At 39.3% G+C, this 17,100-nt stretch overlaps 1 protein-coding gene across 7 annotated transcripts in view; it reads left to right on the top strand.

Annotated features, from left to right (window-relative positions):
- The first annotated feature begins 640 nt into the window (after positions 1-640).
- rimbp2a (RIMS binding protein 2a) overlaps positions 641-17,100 on the top strand; it is a 68,706-nt gene continuing 52,246 nt past the window's right edge. For 3 of the 7 annotated variants that reach the window (XM_085169061.1, XM_085169064.1, XM_085169059.1), the window contains exons 1-3: positions 643-2,133; positions 2,761-2,904; positions 11,189-11,335. In XM_085169061.1, coding sequence (XP_085025187.1) covers positions 2,767-2,904; positions 11,189-11,335 — 285 coding nt within the window. In that variant the 5' untranslated portion in view covers positions 643-2,133; positions 2,761-2,766. Of the gene's footprint in view, positions 2,134-2,760; positions 2,905-11,188; positions 11,336-17,100 lie in introns of all 7 variants that reach the window. The other 4 variants (XM_085169060.1, XM_085169056.1, XM_085169057.1 and 1 more) reach the window with 2 other exon arrangements.

Below are 17,100 nucleotides of genomic sequence, written 5' to 3'. Positions count from 1 at the left end.
AGGCTGTTTGAAGAATAAATGTTGTCCATATGTTTGAGTTATATACTTTGTTTTTATTTCCATTGTACATGTTTCCTAATTTCTTAGCAAAATATAAAGAAATTAAGGAGTACTCAAAACGTTTGCACACTTCTGTGTGTCATATAGTCTTAAACCTACATTAAAACATCACAGTTAACTACACTGCAAGGATACAGCCACGCATTATCGAGGGTGTTCTCCCCTCATACAGGTGAGGTTAAGGTTTGCCTTAGATGATCTTTTTCCGTCTGCTGTTCATATTTCATGCTCTTGTTAAGTTTGCCATATGGGCACACAGCAGGCCGCCTTGGGTACAAGAGCGCTGTGAGAGAAAGATTCTGAATCATAACTGACTTCTGCTTCAAAAGAACACGTCATACGAGGGAGAAGCGCTCCAAAAATGTACTGAGACACACGCCACAAGCACCAAACCATGGAGGCTACGGAGTCTGCAGGAAATCCCTACAGTTTTGAAGATTAGAAAATCTATTTATAATTTTTGTAGGCTTCGCTTATGGTGGACTACAAGATGGGCATGATACTACCCAGCCAAACACGATCTTTGTGAAGAGGATGAGAGAAGCTGAAGACCGTTTGTTAAGTGGGTAAGAACTATGAAATACAGTCCTTGCAGAAGTTTTAAAGCATCATAGATGAGGGCGTTTGCAGTTTTTATGATGCAGCATTATAACTATTAGTCCATAATATTTGTACTTTTTCGGATTTGCAAACACATTTTTTCAGCTCCTGAACAGTTGTGTACAGCGCTAACACTTAACAGCCATTCACAGCCAACTTAACTATAATTTCAAACAATGCAATGAATCCACTTCTAAATTCAGTTTCTAGTTCATTTGTCTTCTTTAAATGAGCTCTTATTACTTGTGTGTAAACAGTGAAGAGCTATTTGCTCAGAATCAATATGAGCTAAGTACATTGCCTCACCACAGTAATAAACTTAAATCTTTAGAGAAAGGGGATGGTTTTGAATTTAAAAAAAAAATACTGTAATGGAATTCATTAAAATAATGGATCTATAGATTATTTAATATATAAATAAAAAATGTGAAATCCCAATCAGGCCTGGATAATGTCACTCTCTCTGCCTTTGATAAATCTGCGACAGAGATGCTTTGGCTCTCAGAGGTGGTTCATAGAGGTCTTTGAAGGGTGGGATACTTCTGCATAAATCTGTAAGACTCCTGAGCTCTGTGTGCTGCTGCTGTTGTTGTTGTCTGTCCTCCTCCTCCTCCACAACCCCCTGCAAGGAAGTAGAAGCTGTCCAAGGTGAGTCAGCACAGAGAATCTGTTCAAGCATTTGGCCGAGGTTTTAAGAGAAACAATGGAAGAAGAAGAAGAAGAAGAAGAAGAAGAGGCCAGTTATTATTCTTTTTTGTCTTTGGTCATTAGTTTTTTAACACAATGGCATTCATTTATTTAAAAAAAAAAAAAGCCACTTTTTGAATGAATGAATCAAAAATGAAAAGCAAAAAGGAAAAAAAAAAGAATCTGATCTTGTTAGTATTAAAAAAAAAAACACAAATTAAAAAACAGACAGTCAGACATTGGAGCATTTGTTAGTGTAGATTAGGTAGAGTCCAATAAGTCAAATCCCCTGAGGTGCAAGCATCATTAACCGTCTCTACCCTGTATGTATCTGTGCTCTGTATAGTTAGTGTGAATGCAACACTCCTGTGTGGAAGTCAGCATCTGTTTGACCAAACGCACAAAGCATGTCAACATAGATGGAGATTTAGTATCAATTAATATGAGCTGTTGTATTTTCCATGCCCCCCTCCACCATACCCTCCACACACTCACACACCCCTTCACTGTGTGTCTGTGCACTAATCCTCTCTTATGTAACCGAATGAAGCTCTCTCTCAGTGATAACACACACGCACACGCACATGGACACACACATGAACATACTAGTCAGTGCCTACATGTATATGTGGACGAACTTGTGCGGGTGGCAACGGAGTTCAACTGGAATAATGATTCATCTTTTAAAAATGTGACTTTTACTCTCAAGGACTGACTGTGTTCCTCAAAATGAACAAACAAGTTGCGTGTTGATTTTTTAATGAAAGAAGATGAAGGATTTGTACAGTAAGTGTCAAAAGCTCTTTATTAGTGCATTAGTGCTTTTTCTCAGCAGCAGACCTTTCATTTTTAGCTTATGCACTGCAACAATTTGAATTTCAATTTGCATATTTTCTGTCAATTCAGTCAAAGGGTTTTGTCTGCCAGATTATTTGTTTGTTTCAAGTCAGCTAAGCATTGAGAAAACAATAATCACGAATTATAATGAAATATTTGAGATGCTTTTTGTTCATGATGTACAGTTATTTGTCATTTTAATATCGATCAAACACACTATATGTTATTGTTTGTTTGGAAACATGGTGATTAGATGGATAGGTTTTTGAACTACTAAAGAATGCACATAAATATGCTCTATTTTCAGGTGAAGTTTAGTGAAACTAAAATATAAATCTGAACCAGACACAAACTACAAAGGTAGCTCAAAATCCTTAAGTATTCAACTTTAATAAATGACACCTATTGATGCTGGTCAAAAAGCAATAGTTCTTGATTATTCAATGATGCGTACATGCTTCTCTTTGTATATATGCTGATGGCACTCTTCCAGCATTGCACCGTCAGTGTGTGTGTGTGCAGAATATGAGGTTTGCATAATAGATTCACTATGTAACCTGCGGACTGGTGTTGCAGGTGATAATGCGGGATCACAAGTCCAGTGCTAATGTGGAGAACCTGCTGAGGGAGTCTCAGATGGAGTTACAGTGGATCCAGAGACAGCTCGCCATGATTGCTGCCAGAAACTTGCACCATCACCACCTGCACAGCAAGGGCAAGGTAACATCATACTGTAGACCTTAGACACACTACTGCTTTTATAGCTAGGATGAACTTTAGTGTGGAAACATTAGTGTTGACCTTGGTGTAGGATAAATGGCATTTACAAGTAGCTGATAAAATTTTAACTTGTGATTTGAAGTCAGTTTTAAGTAATATTTGGTAGTGATCTTATAAGATAGCATTAAACTGTATAAATTAATATACTCTCACTGGGCATTTCATCAGGTACATCTTGCCAGTATTTGGTCAGATCCTCTTTTGCTGGCTTAAATCTCCACCACATCCTAAAGGTGCTCCCCTGGACTGAAATCTGGTGCCTGTAGTTACAGTGAACTTACTGCCATGTTGCAGTGCAAACTTTTAACTGTGCAGACTTTATTCAGACAGTAAGCCATGCATTCAATGTTAAAATGTTAAATGCCTACATGGGAGTCTTCATTTATTGCCAGCACTGAGATTTGAGTGCAAAGAGTTACAGCTGTTGATTATCTTGTCACTGCTTACGTCTCTTTCTTTTTGTGCCTTATTTGATCCCAACAAATGTACACCTGTCAGCAACATTAAAACAATTTTAAAGGTTTTAACAGCAGCAGACATACTACTGTGTGATTCGGGCACTTTGAATTGAATCCTCTTGTCCAAAAGAAAAATTATTGATCTATCAGCTAAACCACTTGTCCTCTAGAGGATCACGGGCGATTCTAAGTCACTGACAATTATGTCTCAGAGAAGACAGCATGCTTCTGAAAACACATTTTCAGGGTTTTCAAAATTTATCCAGTGGAGCGACAGGCCACTATAGATGCTTAAGGTTTTTAAAGGTGTCCAACGGGGTTTAGAATAAACCTGCCATTCTCATTTCCAGCTCCATATTTTTATATGTCTACACACACACACACACACACACACACACACACACACGCACACACACACACACACACACACACGCACACACACACACACACACACACACACACACACACACACACACACATATGTGTGATGTGTGTGTGTGTGTGTTTCCATATATATTTGGAAACCCATATACATATATGGTTGTGTGTGTGACAAATAAAATTTGAATTTGATTTGACTTGATATATATCAATATATCAATATATCAATATATCTATCTATCTATCTATCTATCTATCTATCTATCTATATATATATATATATATATATATATATATATATATATATATATATATATATATGACAGGAGATAATGATAATGAAAAGCATAATCACCCTGTTTTGAAGTACTTAAATTACAATTTGCCTTCAGTTATTTGCATATTTAAAGGAACCATTCTGTCCAATCCAGTTTCCATCTGTTCCTCATTCCCAGCCTCACAGGGCGTCATGTCATGGCTGGAAACCAGTTCACTGCAAGAGTAAATGTGCCTACAGTAAAGATGAGAACAGACAGCAAGCACGTGTTGCTAGGCAACAGAGTGGAACAGTGGTACATCCCGCTTTCACCTCTCCTTCCTGTCTTTCTGTCCTGTCCTCTGTCCCATGTGTCTCTTTCATTCTGTCCTCCACTCCGTACTCTTTGCTCTGTCCCAGCTAAACCGAGAACTAGTACTACATAATACATTGAGTGCCTGGCGCTGATGTAACCTCACTAAAACCTAATTTAATTTGAGCCCTCTCTCAGGGATTTAGAGGAGGTGAAAAGAGCAAATAGGATGCAAGGTAGGACTGGGACCAGGAACATGACAGTGTTTTAATCCTAGAAAAAAGTTCCCAACCTTAAAATGCTATAGGTAGACATGGATGAAACAGAGTGGAGTCGAGGGTATAGTCTGAGTTTTTAACAAGGTGTTGATTCTGAGGCATAAAGGTCTACTTCTGTATTGTTTGTTTGAAGAAGTGGCTACTTCCAAATAAAGTCTGACTACTTGGAAGTCAGACTTTCTTGTAATTTTTTAAGTTGTCTTGAGCAATAGTTCTCGAGGTTTTATGAAGGTCTTTCAAAGTTTCTCTTTGGACATAGGAGGCTTTTTCTCTCACTTACAGCCCACTCCTTGTACTTGACCAGCGTTAGGGGTTTTGTCTTTGTTTGTTATGCCACTTAACGCTGACTTATGAATCATTCAAGCATAAAAAGGGACCTATCTCAAGGGCTGAACCAGTGATATGGCTACAGATAACAAACATTTTAGCAAAAAAAAAGATTTCTCTTGTTACAAGCCCCACTTGTTTCTTCCCATTTCTTTATCTAAATCTGTGAGAAATGCCAAAGATAACAGTTTGGCTGTAAAGAAGCCTTTCTGAACAAAGGGAAGCAGGGAGAAAAGGCTGAGGCATGCAAAATTACATAAGAACACACAGAGTCATGAATCCAGATTTTAAATCTAAGGTTTGAATCATCATTGATATGTGCAGAGGACGTCAGTATGTACGTATCAAGTGAGAAAGGCAGACATCATTATCTAACATCAAGATTATCTAAGATTATTTAGCAAATTAGACAACTTCTGAACTCAAAATATGAGCCTCACTTCACCTGCGAGGAGGTCAGGTGAAGTGGACGATGTAATGCCGTGCATGCCCCTCCAACACATCCCTCCTTTTTTCGCGTGCGTGACGTTGATGTTTGATCAATTGAACACATCATTTGGATGACAGATGTAGCAAGAGAGAAAGGTACTGACACCAGTAGAAAGGTGGAGGTGGGGGGAGGGTGTTTGGCAGCGATGGTGAGAGGATGCAGGAACTGTTTGGGTGCCAGGAAGGTGGCACTGTTTTTGGTCTCGCTGTTAAGGTGATAATCCAGGCCAGCCACTGGTGTGTGTCGACTAGGCAAGCTGTTGAAGCTCTAAGACCCCGACACACACACACACACACACACACACACACACACACACACACACACACACACACACACACAAAGTGTGGGTTACGTACAGTGACGTGTCGCCTGCGCCTCCACTGCCGGTCCGTGATGTGACGGGAAGAAAAGAGAGACAATTCGGGACAAAAAGGATACTGCGTTTGCGTTAGGGACAGTGTTATTACCGTGGGTCTCTTTGCAAAAACACTGCACGCTAACATTACTGTGCAAACCTCTATAAAAAAATAAATAAATAACTGTATTAAAAATATAAACGGTTCTTCCTCAAAGGAGCAGTGGGCGAATTGTTTCTCTGAAAATCTTGGCTGGATTTCTTCCTATGCTTCGTCCTTTCTTTCTTTGTTTTTGATCATATGCATCCACCTCAAGCATCAGTCAGCAAGGAAGCAAGTGTTTCACTTCCTCGCCAGATGGCGACATGACAATAAATTTAAATTCCCCCTAGTCAAAAAAAGATTACCTTCGGGGTATCCTGGCAGCTCGGTTGGCTAAGCACACGCCACTTAACCACAGTGCCCTTGGTTCAAGTCCAGCCACCGCATGCTGCCTCCCTAATCTATTCTACTGTGTCCCTTTAGCAGGAGTCATCAAACAAAGCAGCAATCCACAGACGTCCCAGAAAATGTGATTCTTATTAAGCAGACTCTTGAATGCACACAGCATTTGTCTGCGTGCTGATAAAGTTGGTAGCTATTAATTGCTGGAAAATGGGAGTGAAGCTTAACTGTGAGGGATATAAAGAAGTAGAAAGCCCCTATTACATAATCATATGCTGTAACATCTTAATAGCTACCCACATTATCTGCTTTGGTTAATAAACAGTTCCCCCAGCCTCCAGTTGTTCATTAGTTTTAAATGGATAATGCACTCACTGTGCGTCCATCACCGCTGTTGTCACCGGTATTGTGCAGAAATTAAGCTCCCTGTATTTTTAGGTTTCTGCAGCTTGCCTTCATAGCCTTTAATGAATGTTATTTTGCTATTTTTATTTCCCAGAAATGTGTTCTTGTGCTGTACCATATTGAACATTTTGGCATAGATTAGATACCAAGTAAATGCTGGGCCAATATTGTTGATACCGATACTTTTATCTGATAAAGGAAGCTTATGTAGAGTAGAGAGCAGTGCCTCGGTGTTTATGAGATTAATCATCATCAATTGAGAAACACCGTAAATAACCACTAAAGCAGTGAGATTTTTAGTTTCCAACACAATACACACCTTTCATCTTTTCATTATTTAACACAAATCAGTGGCCATCATACTAAACTTGGAGGATAGAAAGAAACCAGTCACACTAATATCGACCCAATACCAATACCAGTGTTGGTATCAATGGAATAAATATTTGCGTCGTTCACCTGCCTACCTTTTTTAGTGCGCTGCTCCATGGCACTTCATCAGAAAATTATGAACACGGCTCTGTGAAATATGTCATGGAAGTTAAGTATAGCAGTCAGTAAACACAAAAAAGGAATATATCCCTTAGATGGAAGTAAAAAACAAACAAAACAAAATTAAAAAGACTCTCGACGGAACATATAAAATCTGAAGTGAAAGTATCTTACATTGTGGGTCACTGAAATCAACAAAGACACACACAACGGCAATATAAACCAACCACACTGCACACAAGTAAGAACCTTGGCCAGTGCATTAAATCAGACTGGAGGCATACACTTCCTCTGAGAGTGGAGTATTGCTGTATTCCCAAAGGTTGTCACGCAGGCGGAGACTGCATGAGTGGAAGTAAAACAGACTGGTTTTATGGGGAACAGGCAGATTTTACTACTTCAGAGCAACTTATGAAATGCTGTGGCAGATTTATACAAACACTTGTAAGTTATTATTACTATTTATGTAAAATCATTGAGATATTAAATACAAAAGAAAATTCTCAGATGGTAAAAATCTTATGCATACTGCTGCAAGGTCTTCTCGCTGATTGTTTCTGAGACTGTTTCTGTATAGCGTCTGAATTTTCTCAACTAATTAATTCATCTCATCCCTCTGCCCTCAGTCTGCTGATTTATATGGTATTAATATTGGTAATATTTTCTGTTGTGTTATGGTTATCCATAGCTTGTGCAGAATATTGGATGTACAGCACTGTGCAAAAATCTTGAGCCACCCCTCAGGAGCTGGATTTTCTTGTCATTTTTATTTGTGCTCTTGACCAACAGTTCTCCAGGCTTTTTAAAGATCTGTTAAAGTTTTACTTTGGACATTGGTGGCCTTGGTGGCCTAAATCAAGAGATCAAGGTGAATTGTTAGCTACGCCTATACCTTTTACCTAGTCACACATCTGAGTCACTCCTAGTCACCCAGGAGTGACTCAGATGTGTTTTATGGAAAAACATTTTGCCTTTTGCTCATTCTCTCTGAATTAAAGACAGAGAATGGATAAAATACCAGCTTAGCATCTGGACTTTTTATAATCTTCCTTTAATTGCTCTTTTTCTGGCTCACAGTTAGAAGCAAATGCTGTTGGTATTTCCTGTGACCCCAGTGTGCATGAGTGTGCCATTATTCTAAACTCTGACGTAACTGCTGTCAGAGCAGCTTTGCCAGCTTCCTCAGTACAAGAATGACGACTCCTGTGTGGACGGCACAATTGGGTCCTGCCAGACAAGGGACTGGTTGCAGTGCTTGCATGCATCAAACTCTGTTAAATTAGGAGTCTGATTGTATGGTATCATGTCTCCCTTGGATGTCTTAACTGCCTGTGATTAGAGTTTATGTGTTTGCTCCAGAGTCCAGTCACCCAGATGCTAAAATGTCCAAAATATTTTAAATGAAGCTGAGAAAATATTTTCATTTTGTTGTCAAGTCACTAAAGAGGTTACCTGCCTTTAGCCATATATATTTTTTAGCATGTTAAATCTGGAAACCAGTGGTTCTGTGGTAAATGACTCACAAAATTAGCTCCCATAGGGACGTCAATATGGCCTAATATCTTGCTCTGAACAGCCTGACAGAATGTGTTAGTCTGTCTGTCTGTTTGGAAAACCAACAGCACTGGTTGGCAGGTCCATCTCTCTGTCTGTTCTTGGAAAGATCACCATATTACACTGGTGGATATATGTGTAGGCTCGACTGATTAGCGGGTCTGGTGTATTAGCAGGTGGATCTGGCTGTCTTTCTGTCTACTTGGCACTTCCATCGTACTGGCTTCAGTAGCTTACGCTCTGTGGGTAAACTGTCATCTTGTCTGCAACTTTGTTTTTTCGTATGTTCTTTGTGGAGTGTGATAGTTTGGCTTTCCATCAAGGGTTATTGTTTGTATGTGTGCGAGTGTGTGAATTGTTTTGTGTGCCAAAATACCAACTGTTCTGGTAACAAGCAAATTGATATATTAGAATAATATAAACTGAAGTTAGATCCATCTGTTGGTTGGTCTGTCAGGGATTGGTAAAAAGAAATAATGCTTGATGAGAACAGTGGGCTGACAATTTGACCACAGCCTTAAAGTTCCTTGAGATGGGTTTAGTAACTTAAAAAAAAATAGATGAAAAGCTAGTATAGGGAGGGAAAAGACAAAAGAGAACAGACTTCAAAGTAATGCAGGCAAAAGCTTTTCTTTGTTTGAGGTGCTAATGTGGTAATACTTGTGTGTCTGGGCAGGCTAAGTGTGCTTTTTCAGGAGGCAAATATGAAAGACCAATACTTTTTCAGGCATTTCAGATTATACTTCTCTAACATTTTCTTGTAATACTTAAAGTAAGCAGAGTGTAGCACAGCACCAAATCTTCCTTTAGCCTTATGTACAGGGGAATGTTCTGTATTCTGATATATATATATATCAGAGCAAAATGCATCCTTCTATCTTCGGGGTTGTGTTTAATTCCAGGAGGCACAAATATATTTTTACCGTATCTTAAATCAGATTTTCTCTCACTTCAGCAAAAAAAGCTGCCTAATACCTCTGCTATCTACAGTCCCTCTGGTAGCTCCAGCGTGATTGGAAACTTGGAAAAAAGACTGACAGCATAGCAGTTCTATTCCAAAACACGACAGCTATGAATGGAAAAGTGCCACCAAACTGCTCCGATGGATGTCTTTCATGAAAGAAGACTAACTCAGCAGCACAAGGGATGCTTCCAGCCTGCCTGTTGCAGATATGCACTACATTTCCACTGAGAATTTAAGCAAGTGAAATTTTGGATTTTAAAGGCTTTTTTATGCCATCAAGAAAATGTTAAAAAAAAATACACTGATGTGCAGACTGAGCTGCAGCAGCTTCATTATCAGACCCGCTAATGCCTTTCCTGTCACTGACCATATGGGACTGAAGCAGTAGACTGTTGTAAGAAACACTGTCAATATGGCTTCTCTTTACTGTATATTAATCATGTGAATTGGTTGGTTAAATAACTTGAATAAAGTGCCAGATGATTTTATGCAGATAATGGTTGCCTTACGTTTCCTGTTAGGTCACCATAAGGTTGCCAGGTTTTGTAGTGAAATATCTCTAGTAAATGTGGCACTGATATCCACATTAATAATATAATGTGATTGTGTGTTTAAATATTATTACAAGGGTAATGACTCCTGTGTGGACAAAAGATTGTTTTATAGACACTGGAGGATTTTATGACACAATTTGTCTGCTGCACATCTTCCATGTGATCCACCTGAGTTTCGCTTTTAAGGTTTTGGGTAATTGCCATTAGACGATAATAGACAAACACTTTCATGTTTCCCTATGGATAATATATTTGCTAATATGCACAGGGTCACATTTGATTTAGTTTTTTGGTTTAGGACAGATGTATCAAACATAAAGCCAAGGGGCCAGAATTAGCCTGGCAAAGGCTCCAATCAGGACCACTGGATGGCTCTGGAAAATGTGAAATGTGAAGGAGTGCATAGATTTCTAAACTTTCTATAGCTTTCCCCCAATTTTTTTATCTGGGAGTTCACAGAAAAAAAGGTCATTTTCTTTGAAATAACAAAAATTTACAGGACCATCTAGGCACTGGACTACCAGAATTTTTCTTTAATTTTACACATTTTTCATGTAGTTTCGTTGCATGGAAAGTGAGTTTGATATGCCCAGTGTAAAACAAAATACTTGCGAAAGTTTTAAGTTGTACTTAAATGAGCACATCAGATGTTCATTTAGGTTGTTGGTGTCATGGAATACACATTTATCCTAACAACCAGTGGTGCCTGGGGCTGACCAACTGGTTCCAGTCTGCCTGAGGCTTTAAACCTCTAAACCTGCATGGCATCATATGAACATGATCACTTGTAACATCTTAGCAGCAGGATAATGTTGGTCTTGAAGGACTGCTTCACAGAAGTGTTAGCCTGGCTCTACCAGCACTATTACAGCTACTACTAAAATGATATTGTATTTAATAATACAGGAATGTTCAACACTGGTTATTCTTGTCTTTATTATTTGTCTTGCAGTCAAGATATGATGTTTCATCTCAGCAAGCTACAGGCCACTCCACTGTCTACCACGCAAGCCGCTTTCGACTGCTGGAGGAGAGGAACCGAGCTCTAAAGCTTGAAGTTACCACACTTCGCCAGGAGAAACAGCAGCATAAGAAAGTGGTATGCTTGCTTATGAACCCCAGTTATGTCATTTTCCACAGACATAATTTTTGACACATAATTTCTACATTTGTCTGTCTCTTCTGACAGCGAACGCAGTCATATTTCAAATGATATATATTCTTTTGGCTTGGATATACCAGATGAAATATTACTAAAAGAGCACAGTAGGCTAGCATAATTCAGTGCAAAACAGATAGGCGGGTGGTTTGGTGTGTGTTGTAGATGCGAGTGCCAGTTTGCACTCTGCCTTCATGCATGTATTTGTGTAGTGAAGTCAAGTTAGTGAAGTTGTCTTTTGGAGGCCTCCACCAGGTGGTCCCAGATGGCAAGGTGTTTGAGTCGTTGTCTTGGCAACATGCCCATTAGCAGGAGCGCTGACACACTGACAGAGGGGAACTGACAGAGCGTAGTGGCTGCTGCTGCTGCTATGAGCGGCAATCGTTTGAAATCAGTTCGAGAGTGAAATCTGCAAGCTCTGTTCCTCCTTTGCAGCCTTTTCATTTGTTTTATTTGAATGTGTTTTTCAAGTTAAAATAATAACATCAATTACATAATTTCATATTTGAAAATTTGCCACAACCTGCTGTTATTTTTGCCACAAATTATTAAAGCTAGATACTGTACAAATGACAAAATAAACAAACTTTCTGTCTCCCATCAGTCTTTCTTCCACTGAGAAGTAACGTTATGTGTAAAACTTTCTGATAAACTGCTCTCTCTATGTAAACAGAAAACCATCAAAGCAAAACTTGTCTTTTATTTCCCTAACATTCAAAGTAACCATAACATAAAGCAGTAATGTTGTGTAATTTTGTGTGTGCGTGCTATTTTTAAATACGGGAGATACTGTTAGGAGGCAATCCAGCTGGGTGCCTGACAATCTTTTTGGTGTTGCTGCTGATAGCTTCACTCACACAGTCAGCACTGCACCATGGTCATTCATGCAAAGACAGACTCAGCTATGGATCAAAGAGAAGCTCAGTAATGAGAGAGGGTTCATTCTTACACATTTCCTTAAGCAGATGCACTGTGGCCTTTGTCGGGGCATTAAAAGAAACCAAAAAGAGCCTATTTTTGGATAGCCCTTCCACCACTTGTCTTGTTGAGAATGCTGAAAACAATCTTATTTATTCATGTTTTTTATGAGCCACTCTTAATAACTTTGCAACTGGGCTAAAGGTAGAGAGTGATGGTCAAAAGATGCCTATTAACAAATTCCAATAAAACACACTTTGATTTAAGATGAGAAGAAATATGGTAGTGCACCAGAACTGTTTCCTGGATTTTGAGGTCTGGCATCACACAGTTGCTGGAAATTTCTCAGCTGTGCATTCATGGCAAGAATCTACTCTTCCAACACATCCCAAAGGTGCTCTATTGTACTGAGATCTAAAGACTTTGGAGGTCATTGAATACAGTGAACTCACTGTAATGTTCAACCAACCAGTTTGAGATAATGTAAGCTTTGTGACATGGTGTGTTATCCCACTGGTAGTAGCCAAGATTGGTATACTGTGGTCACAATGGGATGGGCCATTGATACAAGGCAGATGGATCCATGCTTTCATGTTATTTACCCTAGATTTTTACCCTACCATCGAAATGCTGCAGCAACAATGACCAAGGAGGGGCACCTGGTGTGGTATTCTGCTGCTGAAGCCCTACTGCTTGTAGGTTTGGTTTACAGATTTGTTCTGCATACCTTGGTTATAACGAGTGGCTATATGAATTATTGTTTCCTTCCTGTCAGCTGGAAGCAGTCTGGCTTCTCTCCTAGCATCAACACGACATGTTCACCACACATGTTCACCTGGAGAACTGCCTCACACTGGATATCTTCTCTTTTTCAGACCATTTGCTGTAAACCCAACAGATGCTTGTTTTTCAGAAATCTCAGTAGTTCAGGAGTTTCTTACTTAAATTCTTTCTTCCCCATTCTGATGCTGGGTTTGAACTTGAATAGGTCATCTCGACCATGTCTGCATACCTAAATGCACTGAGTATATAATCACATAATCCCAAGGTAACAATAGTAGCATACGATTTACTTCAGATTATAATAAACTGAGAAAATATTTACTTTTTTTTAAACATTTTAAATTATTTTTATTTGGGCCAGCATGGCTTCATGGGTCTTTTTGGTGTGGAGTCAGTCTGTTACTACATGAAGACTCAGGACTAATAGGGAGAGCTTAAATGCTCATGTTGGGTCAGTATTAACTGGATGAGAAAAAGGAAACAGTTTCCTAACATGTTTGCCCCATGTCAATTTAAAAAGGTGCTAATATGTTATAGGGAGGTGTGAGACCAGGGTGCCAGGAAGTTATATAAGCTACTATTTCAAAGTTTTTAATTGAATCTTTGCTGTGATGTTGAAACTTAATTTCATCGCCTGCTTATTAGTTATATTCCCATGTGTCTGTTTTTTCTTGAATTTAATTTGTTATTTTGCTTCCTAAATGGCAAGAGGAAACACAGCGAAGATGGAAGAAGGAAAAAAAAGGCTTTTGACCTGTTGCCTGGAAACAATCTGTGATGGACAGTTGGAGAAAGGTTCCCTCGGTGAGGAATGACCTTCTGTCTGTTGTGTGGCTGCTGCTAAAAGGCCACAGCTGTCTCCCTGGACACCATCCCTATGGCAACAATTGTGTACTGCTAGCAGCTGGCCCACTAAGATGAGAGGCCTCACAATGATATGAGTTGTGCCGGTGCAAAGAGGAGCAACGGCTAATCAATAAGCCTAAATGGCTGTGTTGCTTTACCTGACCCCACAATCTGTATCTTAAGTTCTTCCAATCAATGACACACAAATAAAACAAGGTTAACAATAGAACAGTATGCTGAAATTAACTTCACAACTCAGCAGGAAAAACACTATCACCACCCACTTTCTCACACTGTTTTGACTCACAAGGTTGTTGTATCAGCTGACATTTAAAAAGATGTGTTTTACTCTGTCTCTCTAACTCAGTTCATCCCAGGTGTGTTCTTTAAGATATTCCTGTATGACTACATTATCCCCCCCGGTTCATTTCCCAGTTCATCCCATTGCCTTTTTTTTACCTAAGTAAAACTGCTGAGAGTTAAAGCAGAGCACACTGAGATTTACCCTGTAGGAGAAACAGTAGAAAGAGGACAACAAAACCAACAGGTCGCACCACATTGACCTCTAAAACCTGTGGGATGAGTTTTACTGATGAATTTAAAAAGTTGTTTAAAAAATCTGTTATTCAACTTTAATGGCTATTTTCTGTAGCGCTGTTCACAGTGTCTTGAAAAAGATCTGATAATGGAGAGAGAACAGCTCAGTACAACGTGGATGCAAGCACAAACACACATACACACACCTCCTCAGTGTCCACACCCAGGCAGAGAGGTTGACTGACGCCACAGGCCTGGCCTGTGCAGCTTTATGTTTGTGCTAATCTAAGCAGATATGATGTAAATCAGGGCGGGCCGTGCCTGGCCACGATCGAATTGAGACATCTTCTGACAGTTCCTTCCAGACAAAATTTCAGATGAGTTGCTTTCTAGCTCATGACCTAATAATTTTTAAATGATAAAACCAGTGTCAGTTGATGTCAATGTCATGTCATTTCCCTATGGTGCCAAGAATACAACATAAATACAACATATATACAAGAACAGATTCAAATAACCAGATATGAGCGAACACATTTGACCTTTGGTTCCAACCAAATGGCACTCTGTCTCTCATATAATATATACCTGCTATGAGCTATGGCTTTGAAAGTGTGACGCTGACTAAAACACAGGAGGCGGAGCTGGAGGTGGCAGAGTTGAAGATGCAGGAGTGACCAGAAGGGACAGGATTAGAAATGAGGGCATCAGAGGGACAGCTCAGGCTGAGCAGTTTGGAGACAAAGTTTGAGAGGCAAGGCTGAGTTGGTTTGTGATTTCATCCATTAGTGACACAGGAAACTAAATTCTGCTGCATTAGAAGGAAAAAATCACCTTAACTGGATTAAATCATTTTAGGGGTTAACGTTGGCATACCCACATTCACACATGCACATCATAGAAGGTTTATGCCAGTATAACTATTACAACAATATAAGTAGTGCAGTTAAAGTCAAAATCTTTGAAACTATATCGCACTTGGAACGCTCATAAAATTGAAAAAAACAAAGCAACATTAGTTTATATGATAAAACTTGTGACTTCAGACTTCTACATAATGTGACTTCCTTTTGCAGCCGCAGGAGTCATTCCCTGTTGGCCTTTAGAAAGAAAGCACGTTTTAGGCACTTTCATGTTGGCTTCATTTTTCAGACCTGGAATCCACACCCATCTTTTATATACAGTCTGTGCATCTCAGCAGGCAACGTGTCAGCACACGAATGTGGAGTAATGATCCTATGAAACATTCACTCTCTGCAGCCTAAAAACACCGCTGTGAAATATGTTTGGTATACTTGATTATGAATAAGCCATTGGTCATTGTGACAGGGTTGATACAATTGATTTTCAGCCATGATAGCTGTATTGATTACAGTGTTTCTCACAAAATATTAGTTATTGTATTATTTCTTTCTTTTTCTGCCACATTTTTGGCTACAAGTTATTAAGAACTCGGGAAGTTGTGTAATAAGTTGTAAATTGTAAATTGGAAGATGTCAAACTATATCAGTTCTTTTGTTTATTGTAGTTCATTAACAATGCAAATAGATAAATTCTCACTTGTATGTAAATGATTAAACTCTTGCTAAAACCTCCGCAAGGTTTATAAGAATCTGTCAGTTGATCACAACGCACACAGCATTATTGCCTCTGGCTTAAGTTGGAAAAGTTGCCAGCATCAATAAGGGGGGCAAAATGTGCTGGGTGACTGGTCAGGTCAAACCCCTAGTGTGTGTAGCTGCCCTGAGCAGGGGCTCCCTCATCACAGACCAGATTGTTCTGGACATAGTTTAGGAGATATTTATAGACAGTGACGTTACAAGATAAGAATATTGGAAACATTGGGATGTCCGGTTGTTCTTGATTGCATCATTGTTCAGGTGCTTTTGTGTGCAGCTAATCCTAGCTGCACACAAAAGCACCTGAACAAGCGTCTTTGGCCAGCTTTTCCCATAAGTAGCCACTGTGATGCCAGTCATTGGTTAGTGCCCATCTTGAAGCTTTTCACATCTGCTTCCTTGGTGCTCTGAAGGGGCAAAGGGTGGGTGATCTGAGAAACAAAGGGACACTACACAGCATGCTCATAAAGCAGCTACTCAAAGCATAGCCTACTTTATAGCCCTCTTGGATTTTTAATGCGGATGAAACTTTGCAACCAGTACACCAGTAAGAGTTGAAACTACAGACTAAGACCATAAACCCACCAGGAAAGCGTACACCAAGGACAACATTCAAGTGAGAAGTGGAGTAGTTTTCTCATAGACTTTATGCAATCAGAGGTATTTTGCAACCGTAAAGTTGTCCCCCACTGGCAATTAGAAAGGAAGAAAGGAATTACACATTGGTATCACTTCTCCAGAGTATTTTTATATACATATAACCTGTGACCATAAGAGTGCAGAGCACCACTTAAAGACGCAGTGAGACATAAATCTTACTAGAATACTGTAAAAACAAACAATAAAACTCCTGTAATATAATGTATAAATATTATACACAGGCTTCTGCACAGCCATAACTACAAAACCTGCCAGCTAACGCTACGCCTCATTTATTAATGCCATAAACGTTTATTAGATGTGTATCTTAGTAGAAAAGGCGAAATTAGGAAAAAGCAGCAT

The sequence above is a fragment of the Neolamprologus multifasciatus genome, chromosome 7 (genome assembly GCF_963576455.1).
Source record: "Neolamprologus multifasciatus chromosome 7, fNeoMul1.2, whole genome shotgun sequence".
NCBI lineage: Eukaryota > Metazoa > Chordata > Actinopteri > Cichliformes > Cichlidae > Neolamprologus > Neolamprologus multifasciatus.
The sequence above is the reverse complement of the archived record's forward strand: the minus strand, read 5'-3'. Positions and strand labels throughout refer to the sequence as shown.